This window comes from Hyperolius riggenbachi, chromosome 11 (assembly GCF_040937935.1).
Source record: "Hyperolius riggenbachi isolate aHypRig1 chromosome 11, aHypRig1.pri, whole genome shotgun sequence".
In the NCBI taxonomy this organism is placed as follows: Eukaryota; Metazoa; Chordata; class Amphibia; order Anura; family Hyperoliidae; genus Hyperolius; species Hyperolius riggenbachi.
In genome coordinates, this window is record NC_090656.1 from 133,199,140 (window position 1) to 133,226,440 (window position 27,301).

The 27,301-nt window shown below is 45.1% G+C and overlaps 1 protein-coding gene across 1 annotated transcript; it reads right to left on the bottom strand.

The window, feature by feature from the left end:
* Window positions 1-4,715: 4,715 nt before the first annotated feature.
* ANKRD49 (ankyrin repeat domain 49) lies at window positions 4,716-27,301 on the bottom strand. The gene is made up of 3 exons (XM_068260184.1): window positions 27,216-27,301; window positions 14,704-14,991; window positions 4,716-5,709 (listed from the first exon to the last, which is right to left on the bottom strand). The coding sequence occupies exons 2-3, from the start codon at window positions 14,989-14,991 to the stop codon at window positions 5,266-5,268; spliced, it is 732 nt and encodes a 243-aa protein (XP_068116285.1). The 5' UTR covers window positions 27,216-27,301; the 3' UTR covers window positions 4,716-5,265.

The following is a 27,301-nucleotide window of genomic DNA, read 5'->3' on the forward strand; positions in this document are numbered from 1 at the left end:
ATTTTAGATTATTTTACATTATTTTCAGTTAACTAATGAGATATAATGTAAATAAATGTATAATATACATGTATTAGAGCTGAAACAGGATCAATGCCAGCACTGGAAGGGTTAAAGGGAACCTTAACCGTGGTTCAAAAAAAAAAAAAGCCTCCTGCAGCCGTCCTGTGCCCACGCAGCTCCTCCAGTATCCTCCGGTCCCACGCCGCGGCCGGCCTCTGCACCGTGCACGGAGACCATGACAGCGGTCGGTGTGGGACAGTCGGCTGCAAGGGGCTGGAGAAAGACCCAGGTGAGTAAAGCTCATTTTCACCAGTTTGCCTGATGTCTCCTTTAAGTAGATTTAAAAATTCTCTTATTATCATGTAGAACAGTTTCCCCTGCTGGTTAGAACTGTTTAAAGAGGAACTGTAACGACAAAACGGCCCCTGGGGGGTACTCACCTCGGGTGGGGGAAGCCTCAGGATCCTAATGAGGCTTCCCACGCCATCCTGCGTCCCTCGGGGGTCTCGCTGTAGCCCTCCGTACAGCCGTGACACAATATTTACCTTCCTGGCTCCTGCGCAGGCGCTCTGATGGCTGTCGGCGCCGAAGTAGGCGGAAATACCCGATCGCCGTCGGGTCTGCTCTACTGCGCAGGCGCAAGTTTCCGGCGCCTGCGCAGTAGAGCGGACCCGACGGAGATCGGGTATTTCCGTCTATTTCCATGCCGAAAGTCGCCACAGCGCCCCCGCTGGAGCCAGCAAAGGTAAATATTGAACTGACAGTCGGCACAGTCGCCGGCTGTTCGGAGGGCTGCGGCGAGACCCCCGTGGGACAGAGGACGGCGTGGGAAGCCTCATTAGGATCCTGAGGCTTCCCCCACCCGAGGGGAGTACCCCCCAGGGGAGGTTTTTGTTGTTACAGAGTCTCTTTAAGAAGAAAAAAAATCAGATGTAGAAAGTGCATTTATTTTCAGGGTGAATATGTACAATAGCTTGTAAGTTCCATGGCTCTCCCTTCTTAGTCAGGCCTAGACTTCAGAACACCAGTGAATTTTATTCTGCAAAAGCATTTTCTTAAAGAGACACTGAAGCGAGAATAAATCTCGCTTCTTGTCTCATAGCTTATCCCGCGGCTAAACGAGGGTCCCTGACCCCCCAACCCCCCCCCTCAAAATCTACGACCAACTTGGTCGTAGATTTTGCTGCTCTTGAGGCAGGGCTAACGGCTGCAGCCCTCTCAGCGCCGTCTATCAGCGGCGCATCGCCGCCTCTCCCCCGCCGCTCTAAGCGAAGGAAGGCTGAGAGGGGCGGGGGAGAGGCGGAGATACGCGCTGACAGACGCGCGTGAGGCAGGGATGCGGCGGTTAGCCCTGCCTTAATCCGGAAGAGGGGATGCGCTGTTCGGAGGGGATTTCGGGGGGTAAAGGACCCCCGTTTAGCTGCGGGATAGCGGCGTTTTAGCAGGGGCACACATTCCCCTGCTGACTATGAGTATTTTTTTTTATCAGTGAGGGTCACACTTTAGTCACTTCCTGTCTGAGTCAGCCACTTACATACCTGATATTTAACTCTTTCAGGCAGAGAAAGAAAAAAAAAAGGAACACAGCATAGTTATTTGTGTGCTAGGCACTGTATATACCCAAGTCTATCTCATCATGTCACTTCGGGTATCCTTTAAAAAAAAAGAATTCAAAAATGTATTAAATAAAAGTATCATTTGCAATGAATGTGTTTTTCTCTTGCTTATTATCTGGTTTGAAAGAATGTAACTACAGCTACTGAACCCAGGCCCATAGTTTAATCCGGAAAAGTTTACTTTTTCCTAATAAGGCGAAAAATGCTGCACTTTCAAGTCATGACACAGTTCCAGCTTTCACCAGAAAGCAGTGAAAGAACTGGAAAGTCCAAAATAAAATTGCATTGGATCGCTGCCTTCATATCCCACGCAATGTTACATCTTAGAAGGCAGCGCAACACAACTTCCGCTGGCGGGGTCTGGATGTGGAAGTGAGATAATGGACACAGGGGGGAGTGGCAGCTATCAGTGCGCCTGTTGGGAGAATCGGGAGCACACCAAACCAGCATCAGCCTATAGTGCCAGCCAGAGCCCAACATATGGGAAGAGCCTGTTCAAAAACTCTATGCAACGACCCTGAAACTTACAATACAGAGAAAGTACATTCTCTGTCTTTGTGCACCATGCTTATTACTTGGCTATTTAAAGTATCTGTAAAGGTGCATACACACGAGTATTGTCATCCACATGGACCTGGACTCGATTCCTCTTTGCATGACAGTTCAGGACCAAATACTGTACAGACGTTCTAGCCAGTGGGCTGGTGAGACAAACTACTGCTACAAAAATTGGAAAAGGGACGACACACAGCACCGAACAGGAGAGGCAAGCAGGAGGCCAATGCCTTTGACTGATATTATCCAGCACTCCTCCCCAACCAAGAACTATTCTAGCACGTGTACAAGGCTTTAAGCTTTTTCTTTTTACAGACAGTAGAGTAAAGTTGCCCAAAACTATTGCTCACTATTGTTTTGGGTAACAATGTATTGTCTGACAAATTGTCCCTGCCCCTTTAGCCATTGGCTTTTCTGGAATTTTTTTGGCCCATGTCTATATTACTTACCTTTGCACAGTGGTATCTACACATCCCTCCTACCATAGGCACCTGCACAGAGATTCTGTATTTGAAGATACTAATACTGCAGATTAGACATCAGATTAAATTCAATAAGAACATAATGCATAACAAAAATCTATCAAAAATTAGGCACATCCACTTGTATTTTTGGGACCAGTATGTGATTGAGGTTTGTAGTTTTTTTAATTGCTTTAAGTATTACAAAGCTAGAGGCTGTGTGATTAATATTTGAAAAGATTTCAGTAGAAACCTTGCTTAATCAGGACTTCTGTCTTATTTGTAAGAGGTGTTTTTTAAAAATGCCCAAGAAGGTTAAAAAGATGACCAATAAGGAGGCCCTGAAAAATCTCATGTACCATATATACAATTTGACAGTTACATACGTTGGACCAATACTACAGAATATCCAGATAGCTCGTGGCGACCCAAAACCACTAGGTCCAAGCCCTATCCCATAGAGCCATATCAATCCAAACCATGCACTGATAAGTGCCAAAAACGTAAGAAACTGCTGCATGCATGTTTGATTGCTGTGGCTCTGTAAAAATTATTACCTATAGGCTCACTATACGCCAGCGGTTCTAGATGTGCAGCCAGGCTTTTGCATATTCGGGAGTGATGCATCATAGGAAACCACAGCTGCTCACTTAAAGGGCAACTGAAGCTAGAGGGATTTGGAGGCTGCCATAGTTATTTCCTTTTAAGCAATACTAGTAGCCTGGCTATCCTGCTGATCCTTTGCCTCTAATTATTTTAGCCATTGATCCTGAACAAGCATTTGCAGAGCAGGTTTCTGACATTATTATCAGACCTGACAGGATTAGCTGCAGGCTTGTTTCTGGTGTTATTCAATCACTTCTGCAGCCAAATAGATCAGCAGGGCTGTCAGGCAACTGATATTGTTTAAATGGAAATAAATGACAGCCCCCATATTCTTCTCACTACAGTTGTCCTTTAAATCTGAATTATCACACATATCTTCTGTTTTAAGAAGGCATAATTATATTCAGTGTTGCTTTTTAGCAAGAGGGTGTTTTTCTGTCTCTTTTAGCCTTTTAGGCTATGTTTCCACTAGTGCATTGCGATTTAGTTGCAGAAAACACACAAACAAATTCGCATACGAATCGTTTATGCAAATTTTAACGCGAAATCATGGCAAAAACACTTTTTTTCCCCAAACCATGTCAGTGCCTATGTGCTTTTTAATTGAAATGTATGCGAAAACGCACGCAAATTCGCATGGTAAAAATCCAGACGAATTTCCTATTCATTACATTACATGGGAATCGCACACTATGCGTGTGGTGTGCGAATTCTGATGGCTCTGCTGTGCAGAATTTCTCTGCACAGCCCTGCGCGCAGATTCTGTTTGTAGTGGAAACTGGCCCATTGACTTATGCAAATCTGCAAGCGGAAAATGAGCTATCTTTGTATTCTGCATTTCTCTGTATCTCCTCTCTGCCAACTGATCTATCCTCACCAAGCTTTAAAACAATTTCTCTATAAGTCAGCTGGATAGCGTACTGGTAAAGCTGTTGCCTTTCATGTAGAATTTGAGCCCTTAACCAGGGTTCAAATCCCAGCTCAAGCCAGTATATAAACCAGTAATCAGTCCTAGGGCAAGGCTCCATAATGACTCTGGTCACCCATGGAGCGCACCCTATTATTATTTAGTAATGCAGCACAATTTACTCCTTCAGGTTGTCTCTTTATTCTTTAAAAAAACATTTCCATGCCATGGCTCAACAAATTTCTCGTAACCAACCTGGAACTGGCTGGCTTAAAGGGAACCTAAACAGAGGGATATGGATGTTTCCTTTTAAACAATACCAGTTGCTTGTCAGTCCTGCTGATCAATTTGGTTGCAGTAGTGGCTGAATCACACACCTGAAACAAGCATGCAACTAATCCAGTCTGACTTCAGTCACAGCACCTGATCTGCATGCTTGTTGAGGGGCTGTGGCTAAAGTATTAGAGACACAGGATCAGCAGGAGAGTCAGGCAACTTGTAATTAGAGATGGCCCTGCCTAGGAGTACTTATGGAGAAGCATGTGATCAGTTTGATCAGCTGATAGATTTTTAAGGTTCTGATTTGCTGCTCATGATCATGTGTTAAACCAGGAAGTCATCACAGCAAATCAGAACCTTACAAATCTATCAGCTGACCAAACTGATCACATGCTTCTCCATGAGTTCTCCTAGGTTGGGCCATCTCTACTGGTAATATTTTAAAAGGAAAATCCATATCCTTCTCAGTTTAGGTTCCCTTTAAGCTGGGAAAGAAACACAAGGCTGCCGAAACAGCCATTTCACAAGGCAACAGCCAATCACAAGGCACGTAAATAAATGGGGAAAAAAAACTGTGAACTTAATGCACAACCACAAATATCACCTAAAGTGCCATAATTTGGAAAAAAAAAACAATACCATTAAGGGCCACATCATAGAGATATATACCAGCATCATATTTCTACTTGTAATCGTTACTATTAGCATGCTTAGCAGCTGTTAACTATGTCATACTAGCAGCAGCCTGTAGCTGTATAGACTTGGATTTTAGCCAGCTATACATCTCAGCCACAACGTTGCTTCTGAGTCATAGATAGAACAGTAACCCAAATAAGAATTATGTCCAGTATTCTGTCATTTCAAAGAGATAGCTGAAGACATCAGTTCGCTGGGCAATCTCTTGTGCTGTCTCCCCCAGCTTGTTAGCAAGTTGTGGATTGAGATAGCGGTTCATGAGGAGGAGCTCCAGGATCTGCCGGCTATCTCTATTAGCTGCAGCAAGATGCAGCGGGGTCAGGGAGCCCTTTGTTTGTGCATTGATATTTGCTCCATGCTGGAGCAGGAATGAGGCAACGGCAGTGTTGTTCCACTTGCAAGCGCTGTGCAGCGGAGTCCACCCATCCAATGTGACAGCATGTACATCGGCTCCCTTTAGAATCAGCTCACAAACTATAGCCAGGTGGCCATTGTAGGAGGCTCTGTGCAGTGGTGTGTAGCGATCTTCGTCTGTTCCATTCACAAGATCTGGATGGATTGCTAGAACACTCTGGACGGTTTCCAGCTGGTGAAGAAAATCAAAATTGAGAAATGTAAGCATATGTACATTTTGAAGATTATGAAAAAGCAGCATTAATGCTATCATTCTATGGTACTATTATATGTACACACATGGTCTGTAATTAAAAGGAAAATTACACTTGTTGAGGAAAACTCAATAGCTGTGTACGTATGGATTTGGCACAGTACGTTTTGGCGCTGGCTTCTGATAAGTACACGGTTAGCCATACTCTGCTTTTTCATGGTTGCACTTGCATAGCGTAAAGTTCTACCATATTACATTTTCCGTCCTCAGAGGAGCTCATAATCTAATCTTACCATAGTCTAATGTCCTACCATAGTATTATGTATTTATATAGCACTGACATCTCCTGCAGCACATTACAGAGTACTTAGTCATGTCACTGACTGTCCTCAGAGGAGCTCACAATGGAATCCTACCATAGTCATAGTGTAATGTCCTACTATATTATTATTATTATGTATTTATATAGCACTGATATCTTCTGCAGCACATTACAGAGTACATAGTCATGTCACTGACTGTCCTCAGAGGAGCTCACAATGGAATCCCTACTATAGTCATAGTCTAAAGTCCTACCATATTATTATGTACAGTACTACTGACCTAAGCCCGTTTAAAAACAGGCTACCAGTCTGTCACCGCCGAGCACACACACACTCATGCGCGTTCCGTCTTGCGTTTTGTCCCAACGGCTGTCAGTGCAGGACATGGGCAATAGCACTGACAAAGGGACATGGGACACAGGGACACTTGTATATTATTAGGTAGGATTTGTATAGCACTGATATATTTTGCAGCACTTTACGGAGTACATAGTCATGCCAGGCACTATTTCTGCCATTAATCTAAAGTCCAAATGCAATCACCAGAGAGGGGGATGCTAGAGTCAACAAGACTATAAAGAAGCATTGCCCCTGTAACAGTCCAAATAGCTATCCACAACATATCAACAACAACAAATAACATTTGTAAAGCGCTTTTCTCCTGTAGGACTCAAAGCGCGTAAGCATGGCTCAGACCAATCATTGGTTGATCCATATTAGATGGATTACAGTAGCTGATCTGTAAATGCTGGCTCCCCCACCTCCCCCTACTCTGTGACAGGACTAGGACCCCCAGGGAAACTTCTGTGTTTCTGCAGGGATTGCTACTGTTTACTGTACACATACTTCAGCTCATGAATCTTCACACTTGGGAAAGGACAGACTTCTGTGACACAGACCTGCAAGAATGGGTTGAGTTTACCTAATTAATCCTTTCTTTGTAATGTGAGATACGAGATGGCATCACATTGCCATGGAGACTGTCCCCCCTCCTGCACAGCCACTAGATTACAGGCACATGATGAGGATCAGGGGAAGCATCATATGTCGCTACCCCTGCTTCTAGGAAAAAACATGGCAGCCCCCTGCTCTGCTGCTGAACATAGTAATAAATGCAGTTACAGGCGAAAAGTGACAGTCTACTGCTCTGGACTTTCAATCATTAATATTTGGAAAGACACTATCCTTTTACACTTATTTTTTTTAAATATACTTTTTATATGCTCAGTTCCCTTTAAAGGGAACCTAAACCCAACGAGGAAAAAAAAAAGAGTTTCACCCACCTGGGGCTTTTACCAGCCCACTGCAGCTGTCCTGTGCCCTCAACATCATTCCTGGATCCTCTGGTCCCCCGCCGCCAGCTAGTTTCGTTTTTGTCGACTTTGAGTCGGCGGGCCAACACGCGTATCATTGAACACGTTACTGCGGTAACAGGACGCTACAGCGGGTGTCAACACATATCTTTGTACGCTTTGACTCCCGCTATAGCGTCCTGTTACTGCGGTAATGAGTTCAATGATACACGTGTCGGCCCGCTGACTCAGAGTTAGCAAAAACGAAACTAGCTTGCAGTGGGGGACCAGTGGATCCAGGAGTGACGTCGAGGGCACAGGATGGCTGCAGGAGGCTGGCAAAAGCCCCAGGCAAGTGAAACTAATTTTTCCTCCCTGGGTTTAGGTTTCCTTTAAGCCAGGGCTGCCCAATAGGTCTATCGCGATCTACCGGTAGATCGTGACCGCCTGATTGGTAGATCGCGGCCTCATGGCCGCGTCCCATTGAATTCTGCAGCCAGCAGCTTAAGAACGCGGCCGATTGGCCGCGTCCTGTCAGACTCTGCTGCTGGCCGCTGTTATCTTGTGGGGAGGAGAGAGGCGCGGCTGAGAGGCCAGGGGCGGTGACGCAGTGTCATGGCTGGGTGGCGGTGACGCAGTGTCATGGCAGATGGGCGGCGCTGGAGACAACACTTCCGCCTCCATTCACGCTGCCCGCCGGAGCTTCACTCAGCCGCCGAACTGCATAGCTGCCCTCCAGGCAGCCGTGGCTGAGGGAGTGAAGCCAGGATGCCACCGCTGGAGCTGGAGGGAGGTAAGTTGCGTGCACCTATACCTAGATACCTGTACTAAGGCACATACACCCTGCTAACCTACACTGAAGGCACCCAGCTAACCTACACTGAAGGCACCCAGCTAACCTACACTGAGGGCACCCAGCTAACCTACACTGAGGGCATCCAGCTAACCTACACTGAGGGCACCCAGCTAACCTACACTGAGGGCACCCAGCAAACCTACACTGAGGGCACCCAGCTTACCTACACTGAGGGCACCCAGCTAACCTAAACTGAGGGCACCCAGCTAACCTACACTGAGGGCACCCAGCTAACCTACACTGAGGGCACCCAGCTAACCTACACTGGAGGCACCCAGCTAACCTACACTGGGGGCACCCAGCTAACCTACACTGGAGGCACCCAGCTAAACTACACTGGAGGCACCCAGCTAAACTACACTGGAGGCACCCAGCTAACCTACACTGGAGGCACCCAGCTAACCTACACTGGAGGCACCCAGCTAACCTACACTGGAGGCACCCAGCTAACCTACACTGGAGGCACCCAGCTAACCTACACTGGAGGCACCCAGCTAACCTACACTGAAGGCACATACACCTAGCCAACCTACACTGAAGGAACATACACCTAGCCAACCTATACTGAAGGCACATACACCTAGCTAACCTATACTGAAGGCACATACACCTAGCTAACCTATACTGAAGGCACATACACCTAGCTAACCTATACAGATGGCACAGATGCCTAGCTAACCTATACTGAAGGGACCTATACCCAGGGGCGTAGCAATAGGGGGTGCAGAGGTAGCGACTGCATCGGGGCCCTTCCTCAACTACAGTATTAGCTCTCTATTTGTCCTGTGTTCACAATAATCACTTCTATAGATACTTTGAATAGTGGTAATCATTAACAAGCTTTTCCCCATCCCCTTCTTGCACCTCTGACACTGTAGTTGCCATTGACAGGTTTTGGTGCGCCGTACCAATTGTTATGTATAGAGTGCTTGGGGGGCCCCATTGTAAAACTTGCATCGGGGCCCACAGCTCCTTAGCTACGCCACTACCTATACCTAACTACCTTCTAGGGGAGTTCCGGGGGCGGGGGGGGGGGGCTGCGGTTGAATTTGAAATGTCGGTAGATCTCCTGGCCTCAGCAAATTTAAAAGTAGCTCGCGAGCCGAAAAAGTGTGGGCACCCCTGCTTTAAGCGGTATTTCAGTGCCCATGCTTCATCAATCACATAACCTTTACTAAACTTCTTAATGCAAAATCCCCTTTCTGACTCCTAACCACAACCACCAACCCTCCTGATAACTATTTCCTAACACCTAAACCAATCCTCCCCAAATGTAACTCTTTCCTGACACCTAACCCAATCCTCCTCCAAATGTAACTCTTTCCTCACATAACCCAATCTTCCCCCAAAGGTAACTCTTTCCTGACACCCAACCCAATCCTCCTCCAAATGTAACCCTTTCCTCACATAACCCAATCCTCCCCCAAAGGTAACTCTTTCCTGACACCCAACCCAATCCTCCTCCAAATGTAACCCTTTCCTCACATAACCCAATCCTCCCCTAAATGTCACTCTTTCCTGACACCTAACCCAATCCTCCACCAAATGTAACTCTTTCCTGACACCTAACCCAATCCTGCTCCAAATGTAACTCTTTCCTCGCATAACCCAATCCTCCCCCCAAAGGTAACCCTTTCCTGTCACCTAACCCAATTCTTCCCCAAATGTAACTCTTTCCTGACACCTAACCCAATCCTCCTCCAAATGTAACTCTTTCCTGTCACCTAACCCAATTCTTCCCCAAATGTAACTCTTTCCTGACACCTAACCCAATCCTCCTCCAAATGTAACTCTTTCCTGACATAACCCAATCCTCCTCCAAATGTAACTCTTTCCTGACATCTAACCCAATCCTCCCCTAAATTTAACTCTTTCCTGATACCTAACCCAATCCTCCCCTAAATGTAATGCTGGGAATACACATTTCGTTTTTGCCTTCGTTTTGATTGTGCCTTTTGTCCTTTTCGTTCCCGAAATAATCGAACGTACGGTTAATATCACCACCCACGGTTTCGTTTTTTTTTTTTCGATTCTGATGGTTTCGTTTTTCCAATAATCGAAGGCTGCAAAGAAACGAAACGAAAATCCCTTTTTACAGGGACGGACTAACATAAACGAACATATAATCGATCTGAACAGCCATCAAGCCTACCAATGGCTCGATTAGATGGATAAAGAGAGATAATATCAAACATGTTCGATCACTAGTCGTTCGTTTTTGGGGTCTATTAATCGAAACTATAATGAGATTATGACTATTTTCACATACGTTTTCAACACTCGATTCGTTTACTGAACGAATCGAAGGCTAAAACGAAGGCAAAAAACGAAACGTGTATTCCCAGCATAACTCTTTCGTGACAACTAACTCAATACTCTCCCAAATGTCACTCTTTCCTGACACTTAAGCTAATCTTCCCTGAATGTAACTCCTTCCTGACACCTAACCCAACCCTCCTCCAAATGTAACTCTTTCCTGACACCTAAACTAATCCTCCCCCGAATGTAACTCTTTCTTGACACATAACCCAATCATCCCCAAATGTAACTATTTCCTGACAACTAACCCAATTCTCCCTTCTGTCACCTGCTTCAACATCCTGGCACCTACTGCTAGTCACCATGACCAACCAGTAACAGTGCACCTGGCGGCACTGCTCAAAATAGCGTGCAGGACGCTACAGCGGGTGTCAACACATATCTTTGTACGCTTTGACACCTGCTATAGCGTCCTGTTACTGCGGTAATGAGTTCAATGATACATGTGTCGGCCCGTCGACTCAGAGTTGGCAAAAACGAAACTAGCTTGCAGTGGGGGACCAGTGGATCCAGGAGTGACGTCGAGGGCACAGGATGGCTGCAGGAGGCTGGTAAAAGCCCCAGGTAAGTGAAACAAATTTTTCCTCCCTGGGTTTAGGTTTCCTTTAAAGAGACACTGGAGCGAAAAAAAAATGATATTATTATGATTTGTATGTGTAGCACAGCTAAGAAATAAAACATTAAGATCAGATACATCAGTCTAATTGTTTCCAGTACAGGAAGAGTTGAGAAACTCCAGTTGTTATCTCTATGCAAACAAGCCATTAAGCTCTCCAACTAACTTGGAGAGGGCTGTTATCTGACTTTTATTATCTCAACTGTTCCTGGACTATTTACTTTTCCTCTGCCAGAGGAGATGTCATTACTTCACAGACTGCTCTGAAAGACTCATTTTGAATGCTGAGTGTTGTGTAATCTGCACATATTATAGAATAATGCAATGTTAGAAAAAACACTATATACCTGAAAATAAAAGTATGAGAATATTTTCTTTGCTGCTAATCTTCTAGTAATTATTCATAGTACACAACCAATTCATTATATCATATTTTTTTTTTCGCTTCAGTGTCTCTTTAAGCGGTATTTCAGTGCCCATGCTTCATCAATCACATAACCTTTACTAAACTTCTTAATGCAAAATCCCCTTCCTGACTCCTAACCACAACCACCAACCCTCCTGATAACTATTTCCTAACACCTAAACCAATCCTCCCCAAATGTAACTCTTTCCTGACACCCAACCCAATCCTCCTCCAATTGTAACCCTTTCCTCACATAACCCAATCCTTCCCTAAATGTCACTCTTTCCTGACACCTAACCCAATTCTTCCCCAAATGTAACTCTTTCCTGACACCTAACCCAATCCTCCTCCAAATGTAACTCTTTCCTGTCACCTAACCCAATTCTTCCCCAAATGTAACTCTTTCCTGACACCTAACCCAATCCTCCTCCAAATGTAACTCTTTCCTGTCACCTAACCCAATTCTTCCCCAAATGTAACTCTTTCCTGACACCTAACCCAATCCTCCTCCAAATGTAACTCTTTCCTGTCACCTAACCCAATTTTTCCCCAAATGTAACTCTTTCCTGACATAACCCAATCCTCCTCCAAATGTAACTCTTTCCTGACATCTAACCCAATCCTCCCCTAAATTTAACTCTTTCCTGATACCTAACCCAATCCTCCCCTAAATGTAACTCTTTCGTGACAACTAACTCAATCCTCTCCCAAATGTCACTCTTTCCTGACACTTAAGCCAATCTTCCCTGAATGTAACTCTTTCCTGACACCTAACCCAATCCTCCTCCAAATGTAACTCTTTCCTGACACCTAAACTAATCCTCCCCTGAATGTAACTCTTTCTTGACACATAACCCAATCATCCCCACATGTAACTATTTCCTGACAACTAACCCAATCCCCCCTTCTGTCACCTGCTTCAACATCCTGGCACCTACTGCTAGTCACCATGACCAACCAGTAACAGTGCACCTGGCGGCACTGCTGAAAATAGCGTGCACTCAAACCAAGCACCCATTATCTATGAATTTATGCACACAATAGCCTGAATTATTGGGATTCTAGACCAAAACAACCAGCCTCTCTCCACAGTATATATAGTAGGAATTGACAAGGAGTGTAGTTTACTAGCAGACATGGGATGTGCCCAGGCATCTTGCTTTTGCAGCTAATTAGCTGCACAAAGCTAGCCCCAAGTTGGTAGGTAGTAGAAATCTGACAGAAGCGACAGGTTTTGGACTAGTCTATCTTTTCATAGGGGATTCTAAGGGATTTATTTTCAAAAGCACTTAGTGAATGGCAGTTGCTCTTTCCAACTGCCAAAAAACTGTAGCGAGCAGGGAAGCTGACCAGCATCATTGTTTAAATCCTTTTTAGGGAATATCTTTATAAAGAATAAAAGCCTTGCTGAGAATCCCCTATGAAGAGATGGACTAGTCCAAAACCTGTCGCTTCTGTCAGACTTCTACTACCTACTGTAAGTGACAGCAACATAGGAGAAAAGTAATTTATGGCTCATTTTACTGTGGAAAAAAACGTACTTCTTATTTGTCTATGTTTGCACATATTTTACATTTTAAAATTTTTCACCATAGTGCCCCTTTAATGTCAGTTTTAGAAATTCTGGGGCTGGAGGAAGCTGCAGGTAAGTCCAGATTTAATTTTTTCGCCACTGCTTAGGGTCCCTTTAATGAGGATGATTGTACATGCCATTGCCATGCATTGGCAAAGCAGGGGGATATGGATGTGGATTCTTGGAGACCGGTACTCTGTAGAAACTGTGCCACCAAGATTTTCTAAATGGATGGATTGCTGAAAAAGAACGAACTGTTGTTGGGGGAACGCCTAAACACATGGTGGACTGGCACCTGCACCACAGTCACTTTGGGTGACAGTTGCCTGTACAATATTTCACAAAATTGAATACAGGTAGTCCCCGACTTACGAAGGACCTGCCAATACGAATGCCCACCAATCCACCGCGATGACATCACAAAGTGTGTGACTACGTCTTCTGAGCTCCCCCAGCCCTGTTTCTTTTTCAGAATAGGTGCAGCGGAAAAATGTCTCACCTGGTCCACTGGTGCCTGCGGCGATCAGTGACGTCCTCTCTCCCTTCACTGTTCCTCTATACCGGCTTTTCTTGCATTGTATAATGACACGATTAGGACAAGCTGCCACTGGGGGTACAGTGAAGGGAAAGAGGACGTCATTGATCGCCCAAAATGGCAGGCGCCCATGGACCAGGTGAGATACCCGCTGCGGCTTCCACTGCGCCTACTCTGCTAAAGGTACAGATCTGGAGGAGTGCAGGAAGCACAGGGCAGGGCATAAAAGGGGCACAAGACATGGGGACATGAAAGACACTTGGGGGCTTAGGAGGCACAAGGGAGACCAAAGATGCACAGAAGGGGACACTGGAGACAGCCTGGCTGTCCCCAGTGATGCAAACCTGACCAAGCTACCACTTCACACCACCTCTGACCAACATAAAGAGAGCTGCCTGCCCAGAACTTTAACTGCCTGGCATGTTGGCCTGTTGGGACGAGTTTCCTAGTAGGTAAGGGACAGGGTGACGTGTGCATCTTGGTGCTGCTAGCACATGAAGCACTGATCTTCTGAATTAACCAGGTCTGGAAGCAGGGAGATAGGCTGCTGTGGGAACATAAGTGACACCATAGAGGAGGGGGTGAGACATGGGAATAGGAGGCGGAATCCAGGACTGTTGGGAGCTATGCAAGGGACATGTGCTAAGAAGAGGGGCGTGAAGAGGAGGAACATGGTCTGAAGCTGGCTTACCGATGTTGGCATGCTATTTGATCTCACTCCAGTCAGTTTTATATGGTTGGCACATGGAGGAGCGCTCACACAGTGCAGATGGTCCTGCCTAAATGCTTTGCCCAGCTAATCCTTGGGGTTCTCAAGGTGCCAAATTAACCTTTATGCTGACAGCTGGGCACTTACCGGTAACTAAATTAGCCGGACTGAGTCCCTGGCTGAAAAGTGCTAGGGAAAACAACAAATCTATACAATGCTTATCCTCAGAACTGTCACCATAACAACCATTAATGCATGTATAAGGCTTATGCTTTTCGATAACTGATGCAAATTCAGCTATTTGTTTACACAATTTTGTATAACTGTGCATTACATGTACATACCCGATTATTTTCTGCAGCAAATAGCAGTAACTCTTTTGGATTGTGCTGTAGCTTAACCTCCTGTGCCTGGTACCATTCCTCACTCTTCTCCTCATCCTCCTCATCAGACTCTCCAGGCCACTGGCTCTGGGTGCCCGTTGGAATCAAATGTCGGTGAGTTTCCAAGAGATCCAGCTGATTAAAGTCATCAGGAAAGTGATCAAGTTTCTCCTGTGCCTCCAAGTCATCCTCGGGACTCTCTGTGACTTCGGCCAGGTCCGAGGAGACCTTCTCCAGCGAAGTGTTCATCTAAAAGCCACAACAAATTAATAGTATATATACACTACAGTGTATAAAACAATAGACAGGTACAGTGGACAGATTAAAGGAACTATTCAGCTGCTACAATACAATGTACAAATAGATACAAGAAAGTATTTTGAGCTGTGAATCAGCACAGAAGTAGATTATTTTTTTTTATTGAAATTCAGCAATGATGTCCACCATAATCCGAACATTTGTATAGTGCTTTTCTCCTGTCGGACTCAAAGCGCTCAAGAGCTGCAGCCACTGGGACGTGCTCAAGGGTCCACCCTGCAGTGTTAGGGAGTAATACTTTTTTTTGTATTATTTTATGTAGCACAGTACATACAATTAATCTTTCTGCTTAAAACTACTAACCAAGATTTTGCAGTAGTCCATTTCCTCTTAATTTATTCTTTTAAAAAGCACCACCTGGCAGGAAATATACAAAGATGCCAGCCATAGTCTCTATTTGTGTGCCACAATTCCAGCAGTTGGACTGTGCTACAGCCTTTCAGAGACTGCATTTGAAAATAAATGAAACCTGAAGAACCCCCATGAGGAAACATACAACTCCAAAACCTAACAGTAAGGCCCCATTCACACTCGATTCTTGGCGGCGTTTTGCGGGAGTGACTTTTCTGCAATTTCACGCAGAAAAATCACTGGACAGTGCAGCAATTTCTCCGTGATCGCGTTTAGCGCTACTATAGCACTGAAACACGATCGCCGGGAAATCACCTGAAAATGGTGCAGGCTACACATTTGCGTTTCGCGATTTTGGGCAATTTGCGACGATTAGCGCAAATTGGCCAAGTAAGAACGGGCCCATAGGGTTTTAATACACTAGCACTTTCAAAAGCGCTAGCGTTTGAGCGTTTTGCCGAAATCGCTGGCAAAACGCTTAAGTGTGAATGGGGCCTAAGAGATTCACAGCCATCAGATAACATCTGAAAAAAAAAACCCCACTTTAACCACTTGCCGACCGCCCACAGCCGATGGGCGGCGGCAAAGTGGACGCCGAAAGGACCGCAATACGCCCAAGGGCATTGCGTCCTTTCGGCATGCCGGGGGAGCGATCGCGTCATTGATGACGCTCGCTCCCCCCGGCAACTGGCTCTGCCCACCTGCGACGACAACCCGCCGGCCGTTCAGAAAGCACCGGGGGGTTGTTAACCCCACGATAGCCGCTACAAAGTGTATAATACACTTTGCAATGTATACAAAGTGTATTATACAGGCTGCCTCCTGCCCTGTTGGTCCCAGTGTCCGAGGGACCACCAGGGCAGGCTGCAGCTACCCTAGTCTGCACCCAAGCACACTGATCTCCCCCCCCCTGCCCCCTGATCTCCCACAGCACCCTTCAGACCCCCCCCCCCCCCTCCCACACCACTGTTCACACCCAATCACTCGCCTAATCACCCATCAATCACTCCCTGTCACTATCTGTTAACGCTATTTTTTTTATTAGGTCCCTAACTGCACCCTGGGGACTCCTGATCACCCCCCCACCACTCAGATTCTCCCCAGACCCCCCCCCCCCGTGTACTGTATGCATCTATCCCCCCTGATCACCTGTCAATCACCCCCTGTCACTGCCACCCATCAATCAGCCCCTAACCTGCCCCTTGCGGGCAATATGATCACCCACCCACACCATCAGATCGCCCTCAGATCCGACGTCAGATCACCTCCCAAGTGCATTGTTTACATCTGTTCTCTACCCTAAACACCCACTAATTACCCATCAATCACCACCTGTCACTGTTACCCATTGGATTAGACCTTAATCTGCCCCTTGCGGGCACCCAATCACCCGCCCACACGCTCAGATTGCCCTCAGACCCCCCCATTATCAATTCGCCAGTGCATTATTTACATCTGTTTTTCCTTGTAATAACCCACTGATCACCTGTCAATCACCCATCAATCACCCCCTGTCACTGCCACCCATCAATCAGCCCCTAACCTGCCCCTTGCGGGCAATCTGATCACCCACCCACACCATCAGATCGCCCGCAAACCCGCCGTCAGATCACCTCCCAAGTGCATTGTTTACATCTGTTCTCTCCTCTAAACACCCACTAATTACTCATCAGTCACCCCCTATCACCACCTGTCACTGTTACCCATCAGATCAGACCCTAATCTGCCCCTTGCGGGCACCCAATCACCCGCCCACACGCTCAAATTGCCCTCAGACCCCTCCTTATCAATTAGCCAGTGCATTTTTTACATCTGTTCTTCCCTGTAATAACCCACTGATCACCTGTCAATCACCTGTCAATCACCCATCAATCACCCCCTGTCACTGCCACCCATCAATCACCCCCTGTCACTGCCACTCATCAATCAGCCCCTAACCTGCCCCTTGCGGGCAATCTGATCACCCACCCACACCATCAGATCGCCTGCAGACCCGCCGTCAGATCACCTCCCAAGTGCGATGTTTACATCTGTTCTCTCCTCTAAACACCCGCTAATTACCCATCAATCACCCCGTCACCACCGGTCACTGTTACCCATCAGATTAGACCCTAATCTGCCCCTTGCGGGCACCCAATCACCCGCCCACACGCTCAGATTGCCCTCAGACCCCACATTATCAATTCGCCAGTGCATTATTTACATCTGTTCTTCCCTGTAATAACCCACTGATCACCTATCAATCACCCCCTGTCACTGCCACCCATCAATCACCCTCTGTCACTGCCACCCATCAATCTGATCACCCACCCACACCATCAGATCGCCTACAGACCCGTCGTCAGGTCACCGCCCAAGTGCATTGTTTACATCTGTTCTCTCCTCTAAACACCCACTAATTACCCCTCAATCACCCCCTGTCACTGCTACCCATCAGATTAGACCCCTATCTGCCCCTAGGGCACCCAATCACCCGCCCACACCCTCAGACCCCACCCCTAGCACTCCTATCCATCAGATCAGGCCCAATACAACCTGTCATCTAAGAGGCCACCCTGCTTATGACCGGTTCCACATAATTCGCCCCCTCATAGACCACCTGTCATCAAAATTTGCAGATGCTTATACCCCTGAACAGTCATTTTGAGAAATTTGGTTTCCAGACTACTCACGGTTTTGGGCCCGTAAAATGCCAGGGCAGTATAGGAACCCCACAAGTGACCCCTTTTTAGAAAAAAGACACCCCAAGGTATTCTGTTAGGTGTATGGCGAGTTCATAGAAGATTTTATTTTTTGTCAACAGTTAGCGGAAATTGATTTTTATTGTTTTTTCACAAAGTGTAATTTTTCACTAATTTGTGACAAAAAAATAAAATCTTCTATGAACTCACCATACACCTAATGGAATACCTTGGGGTGTCTTCTTTCTAAAATGGGGTCACTTGTGGGGTTCCTATACAAAACATTGTCATTTACAGAGATATTTCTCCCACCCAGCATGGGTATGTGTAAAAATACACCACAAAACACATTATACTACTTCTCCTGAGTACAGCGGTACCACATGTGTGGCACTTTTTCGCGCCCTAAGTGCGCTAAGGGGCCCAAAGTCCCTTAAGGGACTAAGGGCCCCTAAAATGCCAGGGCAGTATAGGAACCCCACAAATGACCCCATTTTAGAAAGAAGACATCCAAAGGTATTACGTTAGGGGTATGGTGAGTTCATAGAAGATTTATTTTTTTGTCACAAGTTAGCGGAAAATGACACTTTGTGAAAAAAAACAATTAAAATCAATTACTTTTTTTGTCAAAAGTTAGCGGAAATTGATTTTTATTGTTTTTTCACAAAGTGTCATTTTTCACTAACTTGTGACAAAATAAAATCTTCTATGAACTCACCATACTCCTAACGAAATACCTTGGGGTGTCTTCTTTCTAAAATGGGGTCATTTGTGGGGTTCCTATACTGCCCTCACATTTTAGGGGCCCTAAACCGTGAGGAGTAGTCTTGAAACCAAATGTCGCAAAATGACCTGTAAAATCCTAAAGGTACTCATTGGACTTTGGGCCCCTTAGCACAGTTAGGGTGCAAAAAAGTGCCACACATGTGAATCGCCTTACTCAGGAGAAGTAGTATAATGTGTTTTGGGGTGTATTTTTACACATACCCATGCTGAGTGGGAGAAATATCTCTGTAAATGGACAATAGTGTGTAAAAAAAAAAAAAAAAAAAAATAAGGAAAAAAAAATTTCATTTACAGAGAGATTTCTCCCACCCAGCATGGGTATGTGTAAAAATACACCCCAAAACACATTATACTACTTCTCCTGAGTACGGCAATACCACATGTGTGGCACTTTTTTGCAGCCTAACTGCGCTAAGGGGCCCAAAGTCCAATGAGCACCTTTAGGCTTTACAGGGGTGCTTACAATTTAGCACCCCCCAAAATGCCAGGACAGTAAACACACCCCACAAATGACCCCATTTTGGAAAGTAGACACTTCAAGGAATTCAGAGAGGAGCATAGTGAGTCCGTGGCAGATTTCATTTTTTTTTTTGTCGCAAGTTAGAAGAAATGGAAACTTTTTTTCTTTTTTTTTGTCACAAAGTGTCATTTTCCGCTAACTTGTGACAAAAAATAAAATCTTGTATGAACTCACCATGCCTCTCAGTAAATACTTTGGGATGTCTTCTTTCCAAAATGGGGTCATTTGGGAGGTATTTATACTATCTGTGAGAAAACGCGGAAAAGCCGCCGCGTGTACTTAGAACAAGGCGGCTGATTCCGCGTCCTGCACGGCGGTCTGCATGCGTAGGCCTACATCTAGTAGTATGGCCGAACGCAGAGAAACCACTGCATGCTGTGATAGTGGTGCGGCGGATTCCGCGTCCAGCGCGGCGAGTGCTTTGCAACACATGTCTGGTGTGGCTGGGACTAATAGTCCACACAGGTTCAGAAGGACGCACGTGCGTGGAGAGGCAGAGCCTTTATGACAGCCAGAAGGGAGTCAGCTGACCAAGCCGGTCAGCTGACAATTCCACCACTTCCCATTGGTCCAGCACTTAGGGGAGGCGCTGGAGAACGCCTTGCTATATATACTGGGTGCTGGTCATTCTCTGGTTGTCTGCCGTTGCGATCACTACGTGGTAGCACTCAGACCTGTTTGTCAGAATCCGTGTTATTCTTTAGACTAGTTCCAGGGTGTTGATGACTACGGAGCTCACACCCAAGACTAGGATTACTGTGTATTATCTGTGTTATTATTCAGACTAGTTCCAGGGTGTTGATGACTACGGAGCTCACACCCAAGTCTAGGAACTAGCTTAACCATCCTGTTATACTTCAGTCTAGTTCCAGGGTGTTGATGATCAAGGAGCTCACACCTATAAATTAGACATTGTTGATTATTTGTTATGACCTTCTGCTTTCCTGACCTCTCTTCTGATTTCTGATTTGGTACTTCGCTATATCTGTTACTCCGTTGCCAAAACCTTGCTTGCCTTAGGATTCCGAGTCTGTTTCCTCCCTCTGTACCTAATCTGTCTGTCTGTTGCCGACCTGGCTTGTCCGACCTCGAGAACTATCTCCTCTGTTTAGAGATAGTTCACAGATCTGTCAGTGACACTCCACCATTAGTGGCACTCACACTCTGGTCCTTCCCAGTCTCAGCCTGACTCCTCCCCTTGGGGAGCCTCAGGCTTTTGGAAGGAAACCTGTTCTTTGGGCAGTATCTCTACTGCCTTGCACCCTCTATACGGGTGCTCTCCTCAAAGTATTACTGACTTTGATGAACAGAGGCGCCAGCAGAATAAAAACAACAATTAAAAGTTTTAAAATATGCTGGGGAGGCAGTGGTGGACTTACCTCCGAAAGCAGACTAGACTACTTGTCTGACATAAATAAACACTTTATTAGTACCCCAATAGATGCAACTATTGGGGTACTAATAAAGTGTTTATTTATGTCAGACAAGTAGTCTAGTCTGCTTTCGGAGGTAAGTCCACCACTGCCTCCCCAGCATATTTTAAAACTTTTAATTGTTGTTTTTATTCTGCTGGCGCCTCTGTTCATCAAAGTCATTATAGTGTCCACCCTTGGTGGAAGGGGGACCCACCCCTACCTTTCTTCTATCTACAGAGAGCGACTTCTTAACCCTGAGTGAGGACAGGTCTAATCTCCTCACCTGCATTCACAGTGGTTGCCTCAGCGGTAACCCTTGTTTGTGAGTATAACCTTCTCACATTACATTATCCACTATTGTCCTGAGCATACTACACCATATTGGGCTCTCGGTGTCTTTTTCTTATCAAAGTATTACTGTTGCACCAAACACTCATATTACTCAGGTGTCCAGAGGTTATGCTGGGAATACACGGTTCGTTTTTGCCTTCGTTTAAACCTTCGTTTCGATTGTGCCTTTTGTCCTTTTCGATCCCGAAATAATCGATCATACGGTTAATATCACCACCCACAGTTTTGTTTTTTTTTTCGATTCTGATGGTTTCGTTTTTCCAATGATCGAAGGCTGCAAAGAAACGAAACGAAAATCCCTTTTTACAGGGACGGACTAGCATAAACGAATATATAATCGATCTGAACAGCCATCAAGCCTACCAATGGCTCGATTAGATGGATAAAGAGAGATAATATCAAACATGTTCGATCACTAGTCGTTCGTTTTTGGGGTCTATTAATCGAAACTATAATGAGATTATGACTATTTTCACATACGTTTTCAACACTCAATTCGTTTACCGAACGAATCGAAGGTTTAAACGAAGGCAAAAACGAACCGTGTATTCCCAGCATTAGAGATATATTTGATTATCGGTGATACTGCAGATCATCAATAATCAGGTATATATATCTGCATTCTCGGTGATACTGCAGATCACCGATAATCGGATTCTCTCTGTGTTATACCGATCGTTACACTATCCTGGAATTTTAGCACTTCATGAAACATGACAGGTGGTCAGAAAAGTCAGAGATGCTTCAAAATGTGAAAATTCACTTTTGGCACCATAGTTTGTAAAACGCTATAACTTTTACCCAAACCAATAAATATACACTGAATGGATTTTATTTAGCAAAGACATGTAGCAGAATAAATTTGGACAAAAATGTATACAGAAAATTTTACTTTATTTGAAAAATGTCAGCACAGAAATAAAAAAAAATAAATCATTTTTTTGACAAAATTTACATCTTTTTTGATGAATATAATAAACAATAAAACTCACAGCAACAATCAAATAGCACCAAAAGAAAGCTGTATTAGTGACAAGAAAAGGAGGTAAAATTCATTTAGGTGGTAGGTTGTATGACCGAGCAATAAACCGTGAAAGCTGCAGTGGTCTAAATGGAGAAAAAGGCTCTGGTCCATAAGGGGTAGAAAGACTGTGGTCCTCAAGTGGTTAAACGTTATAGACTTTTTTTTTGCCATAAAACCCCCTTAAATGAAAGAGCTACAGGTGTAAGCCTAGAAGAGCAACATGATGGCGAGCAGTGAAATTACCAAAGGCCAGGCACACATTCCAACCCAGCAGGTGAAAAAGGGAGCTGCAGGTAAATTAACATGCAAAGACTTTTTAACCCACTGTCCCCATGCAGGCTGGTATTGCCAGAACAGCTGAGCCAGTGTGGGGCTTCAACACCTGAACAACTGTAAGTGCACGCATTTCTTGTTAACCGCTTCAACGACATGGGGGTTGCATTCTCCGTTGCTACAGCCACATGGACCTGACAGTCATTGATTAAAAAGAAAATAGTAAAAAAAAAAGTTTAAAATGAATATTAAAAAAAAGAAAAAAAAAAAAAAAAAAGAAGCAATTAACTTAGAAACTTGAATGGTACTTATTATACTTGAATGATGACTGTTACAGCAGTAACAGTAATCGTTCATAAAAACAAGTAACGATGATAGATAAATAGTATGGCTTTGTTAAAAAGCACATGTGATTTTGCACAATGCAAAATCACGCGTAATCACACTTTTCAATGGTGACGTGGGCTTGTATGTTTTCCTGGCGCAATTTGTGCACGTGACAAAAATGGATTCCATGCTGCATGAAATCGAAACGTGCGTTTAATTCCTATAGACTGGTGGCGGGTGTTTGCAAGGATGCAAAAAACTGTCCACGGGAAAACACCAGTGTTTTCATGGACACAGGGTGCCTTTCTCAACAGCAGTTCTGTGTTATCTCAGATCTGTGTTTGGTAGAAACCAGCACTCTCCAAAACCCTTTAACTTGGTAACGGAGCATTACACTGACACGGCACTTGGTAATGGAAAGCCAGGACTTTCAGCTTTTCAAAAAGAGTTAAATCTTATACAATACAATACAATAACATTTCTATAGCGCTTTTCTCCAATAGGACTCAAAGCGCTTAGGCTCTCTCAGATTCAGTAGTTGGTAGTGGGATGAAGTATTCACACACAACAAAAGTTATATTTCTGCAAATGCCAAACTGAACAGGTGGGTTTTCAGTCTAGATTTAAACACCTCTAGAGATGGAGCTGTCCTGATCTGTTGAGGTAAGGAGTTCCAAAACGTAGGGGCAGCATGACAGAAGGCTCTGGGACCAACAGTTTCCAAGTGGACTCTGGGTATGACTAGATTATTAGAACCTGTGGATCTGATAATGCGGGGATTGCTACGCAGCTGCAACATTTCTTTCATGTATCCAGGGCCCAGATTATTCAGTGATTTAAATGTCAGTAGGACGATCTTGAATAGAACCCTCCATTCTATAGGTAGCCAGTGAAGTGAGTGCAGGACTGGCGTTATGTGGCAGTGATGGGGTTGGTTGGTTAGCAGTCTGGCAGCAGTGTTCTGTATCAGCTGTAGGCGGTCCAAGTCCTTTTTTGGAAGGCCAGTGTAGAGAACATTGCAGTAGTCCAGTCGGGAGGTAATGAAGGCATGAACTAAAGTTGGTAGATCTTCTGGGGGGATGAGGTGATTGATTTTTGCGATGTTTTTAAGGTGAAAATAGGATGATTTCACCACAGCAGAGATGTGAGTTCTGAAGTTTAAATCCCCATCAATTAGAACTTCCAGTCTACGCACATGATTAGAGCTGCGTAGATCCGTGCCACCTATTCCCAGTGGTGAAGACTGTTAAGTTGTTTTGTTGTCATGTGCTGCCCTCCAATCAGAAGGACTTCAGTTTTGTCTGCATTTAGTTTCAGCCAGTTGTCATTCATACATTGCTGTAGTTCACGTAAGCAGGCGTTTATAGTTGAAGTTGGGTCTGTCACACCAGGCTTGAAGGAAAGATATAGTTGGGTGTCGTCCGCATAGCAGTGGTATGTCAGGCCATGTTTCTGGATTAGTTTTCCAAGCGGTAACATGTAAATCGTAAAGAGCAGGGGAGAGAGGATTGAGCCCTGGGGCACTCCATACTTAAGTGGTATAGGGGTGGACAGGAAGGGCCCCATAGACACTTTTTGGGTTCTGCCACTCAAGAAAGATTTGAACCACTGAAGAACTATGCCATCAATGCCGCAGTATTCCTGTAGCCTGTTTATCAAGATGTCATGGTCAACTGTATCAAAGGCTGCAGAAAGGTCTAGCAGTAGGAGGATGGAACACTCTCCTCTGTCCTCTGAGCAGGTGGTTGCATATTTGGATGAGGGCAGTTTCAGTGCTGTGGTATTTCCTGAAGCCAGACTGGAATGGGTCATAGCTGTTTTGTAGGATTTTGGATTCTAGCTGGAGATATACAGCTTTTTCTATTAGCTTACCCAGAAAGGGAAGGTTAGAGACAGGTCTGTTGCTGGTCATTGCATCAGGGTCCAGGGAGGGTTTTTTGAGGAGAGGCCTGATGATTGCTTCCTTCAGTAAAGCAGGAAATATCTCTGATTTTAAGGAACAGTTAACAATTTTGAGGAATACCGGTACAAACAGGTCGGGGCAGCTCAACATGAACTGTGTTGGGCCAGGATCCAGGTCACAGGTAGTTAGGCGGAGGTGGAGGATGCTTGATGTGACTTCATCAATTTCTTTCAAATCTTGGTAGTGGAGCAAACAAAACTTAAACAAGGAACTGCCAAACTCTACAGATGGTATATTACTTATTATTTAGTATTTATAAAGCGCCTACATCTTACGCAGCGCTGTACAGTATATATATATGTATTGTCTTGTCACTAACTGTCCCTCAAAGGAGCTCACAATCTAATCCCTACTATTATCATATGTCTATGTATGTATTATGTAGTGTAAGTAATGTAGTCTATGGCCAATTTTAGGGGTGAGCCAATTAAATTATCTGTATGTTTTTGGGATGTGGGAGGAAATCGGGGTACCCAGAGGAAACCCACACAGACACGGGGAGAACATACAAACTCCTTGCAGATGGTGCCCTGGCTGGGATTCGAACCGGGGACCCAGCGCTAGGCCTGAACGATTTTAGGAAAAAATTGAATTGAGCGATTTCTGTCCGAAATTGCGATTTCGATTCACGATTTCCTTCAAATCAAGCTGTCTTTCCTTGTTCCCCTTTTCCTCTTCATGCCTTCTCTGGGTCTCTCTCTTGCCCCCTTTGTGTCTCTGTGCCCGCTCTGTTTCTCTCTGTGCCCACTCTGTGTCTCTCTGCCTCCTCTGTCCCCCAAGCTGCATCAGTTCTGAACATAGCTTCCAGCACGAGTCCAGCGATGCCCGTCTATGCACTTCGCCTCCTGCAGGCTCTAATGCACAGAATACTTCCTGCATGTCATGTGACATACAGGAACCCAGAGTTTTGACATGCACAAAAGTCAGGCAGAGAGCGATAGAGGAGGGAAGGTATGTCCAACTCTGCGGGCCGCACGCACCGGGACTTTGGGAAAGTTTGAAGGCGCTTCTTCAAACTTCCTCATGTGGAAATGACATGATTGCGATATTCGCCACTATGACGATTCTGAAATTGTGATCTTGGTGATCGCGATTTCGATATAAATTCAATTTATCTTTCAGGCCTACCCAGCGCTGCAAGGCGAGAGCGGTAACCACTACGCTACCGTGCTGCCCAATGGTATAATATTTAAGTACCGTAATTTAACCAATATACTACTATCATCCAGTGTGCTCTAATGTTCCATACACACGCTCAACAGCGGTCTTTTATGCAGCTGTTGAACAACTTTAGTTGTGAAACAAGTTAAAACAGCGAAGAAAAAGTATATAATGCGTGCCTTATACAACTGACCACTGTGAACCTAGCCAGAGAGTACATTTGAAATCGGCGCTGGTAGACTAGGGAGCAGGATACAGCCTGATCCTGCTTCTGCACAAGTCCGGGCCGTATTAATTACTATTCCCCCTCCAGGCCGCCATGGATAGTGTGTTTTTTAAGCAACTTCAGCCGACGTTATTCACTGAGCGCCGCTATAGACTGATTCCCATTACAGTCTATGGCGGCGCTGGCTGCGCCCAAATCTAGCAGCGCTGAAAAGCACTGCTCCGTAGCCAGAGGCATTTGGATCCAGAACAGAAAAGGTAAGAGTGCTTCACGTCATCTGCAGAACATGCTAGTGGGGCTGGCCACAGAAGGGCTGCAGCAATACTTCAGATAGAAGACAGAGGCCCAGTGCACACCAAAACCGCTAGCAGATCCTCAAAACGCTAGAGGTTTTTGGAGCAGATTTCAGAGCGATTCTAGGCATGTTTAGAGACGTTTTCTAAACATGCCTTGCGTTTTTGGGAGCGTTTTTGTGTAGATTACAAATATTGTTACAGTAAAAGCTGTTACTGAACAGCTTCTGTAACAAAAACGCCTGAAAAACCTCTCTGATCTAGCGTTTTTTCAGGAGCGGTTTGCGTTTTTCCTATACTTTACATTGAGGCAGAAATGCTTCTGCAAACCGCAAACGTGCTGCAGGAGGCACGTCTGCGGTTTGCTAAAAAACGCAAATCGCTGGTGTGCACCATCCCATTGAAATATATTAGCCAAGCGTTTTCACAGGCGGAAGCGGTTTGCGGATCGCTGCAAAAACCGCTCGGTGACCTTGCCAGAGGCATATTTGGATGGAGAACAGGCAGGCCACAGCAGAGAACAGCAGCCACATGTCATCCTCTGCAGAGTGAACATGCTAGCAGCGTGGTCACAGAATGGAGATACAGTTACTGTGTGAGAAGAAAGGTATGATAACAGCAGATAACTGTGATTGCAAATAGCATTTCATTCACCGATATGTAAGCTGAGCCCTTTACACACACATTTCTCACAAAGCTATTTGAAGCATACAGCTAAGAGTACACATTTAAAGTGATTATTATAATAAAACACAAAATGACGCTTTAGCAGATCCTTCCTTACCTTGAAGAAAGCTCAATAGTTCCAGCTTCTGTCTGCATACATGCTGAAAAAACTACACTTCCCATCATACATTGCTACATCACATT

Excerpts from the sequence above, each read along its gene's own strand:
- ANKRD49 (XM_068260184.1), bottom strand. The coding sequence starts at position 14,991 with ATGAACACTTCGCTGGAGAAGGTCTCCTCGGACCTGGCCGAAGTCACA. Across the intron at positions 5,710-14,703 it reads TTGCTGCAGAAAATAATCGG|CTGGAAACCGTCCAGAGTGT; the intron begins GTATGTACATGT and ends TTTCTTCACCAG.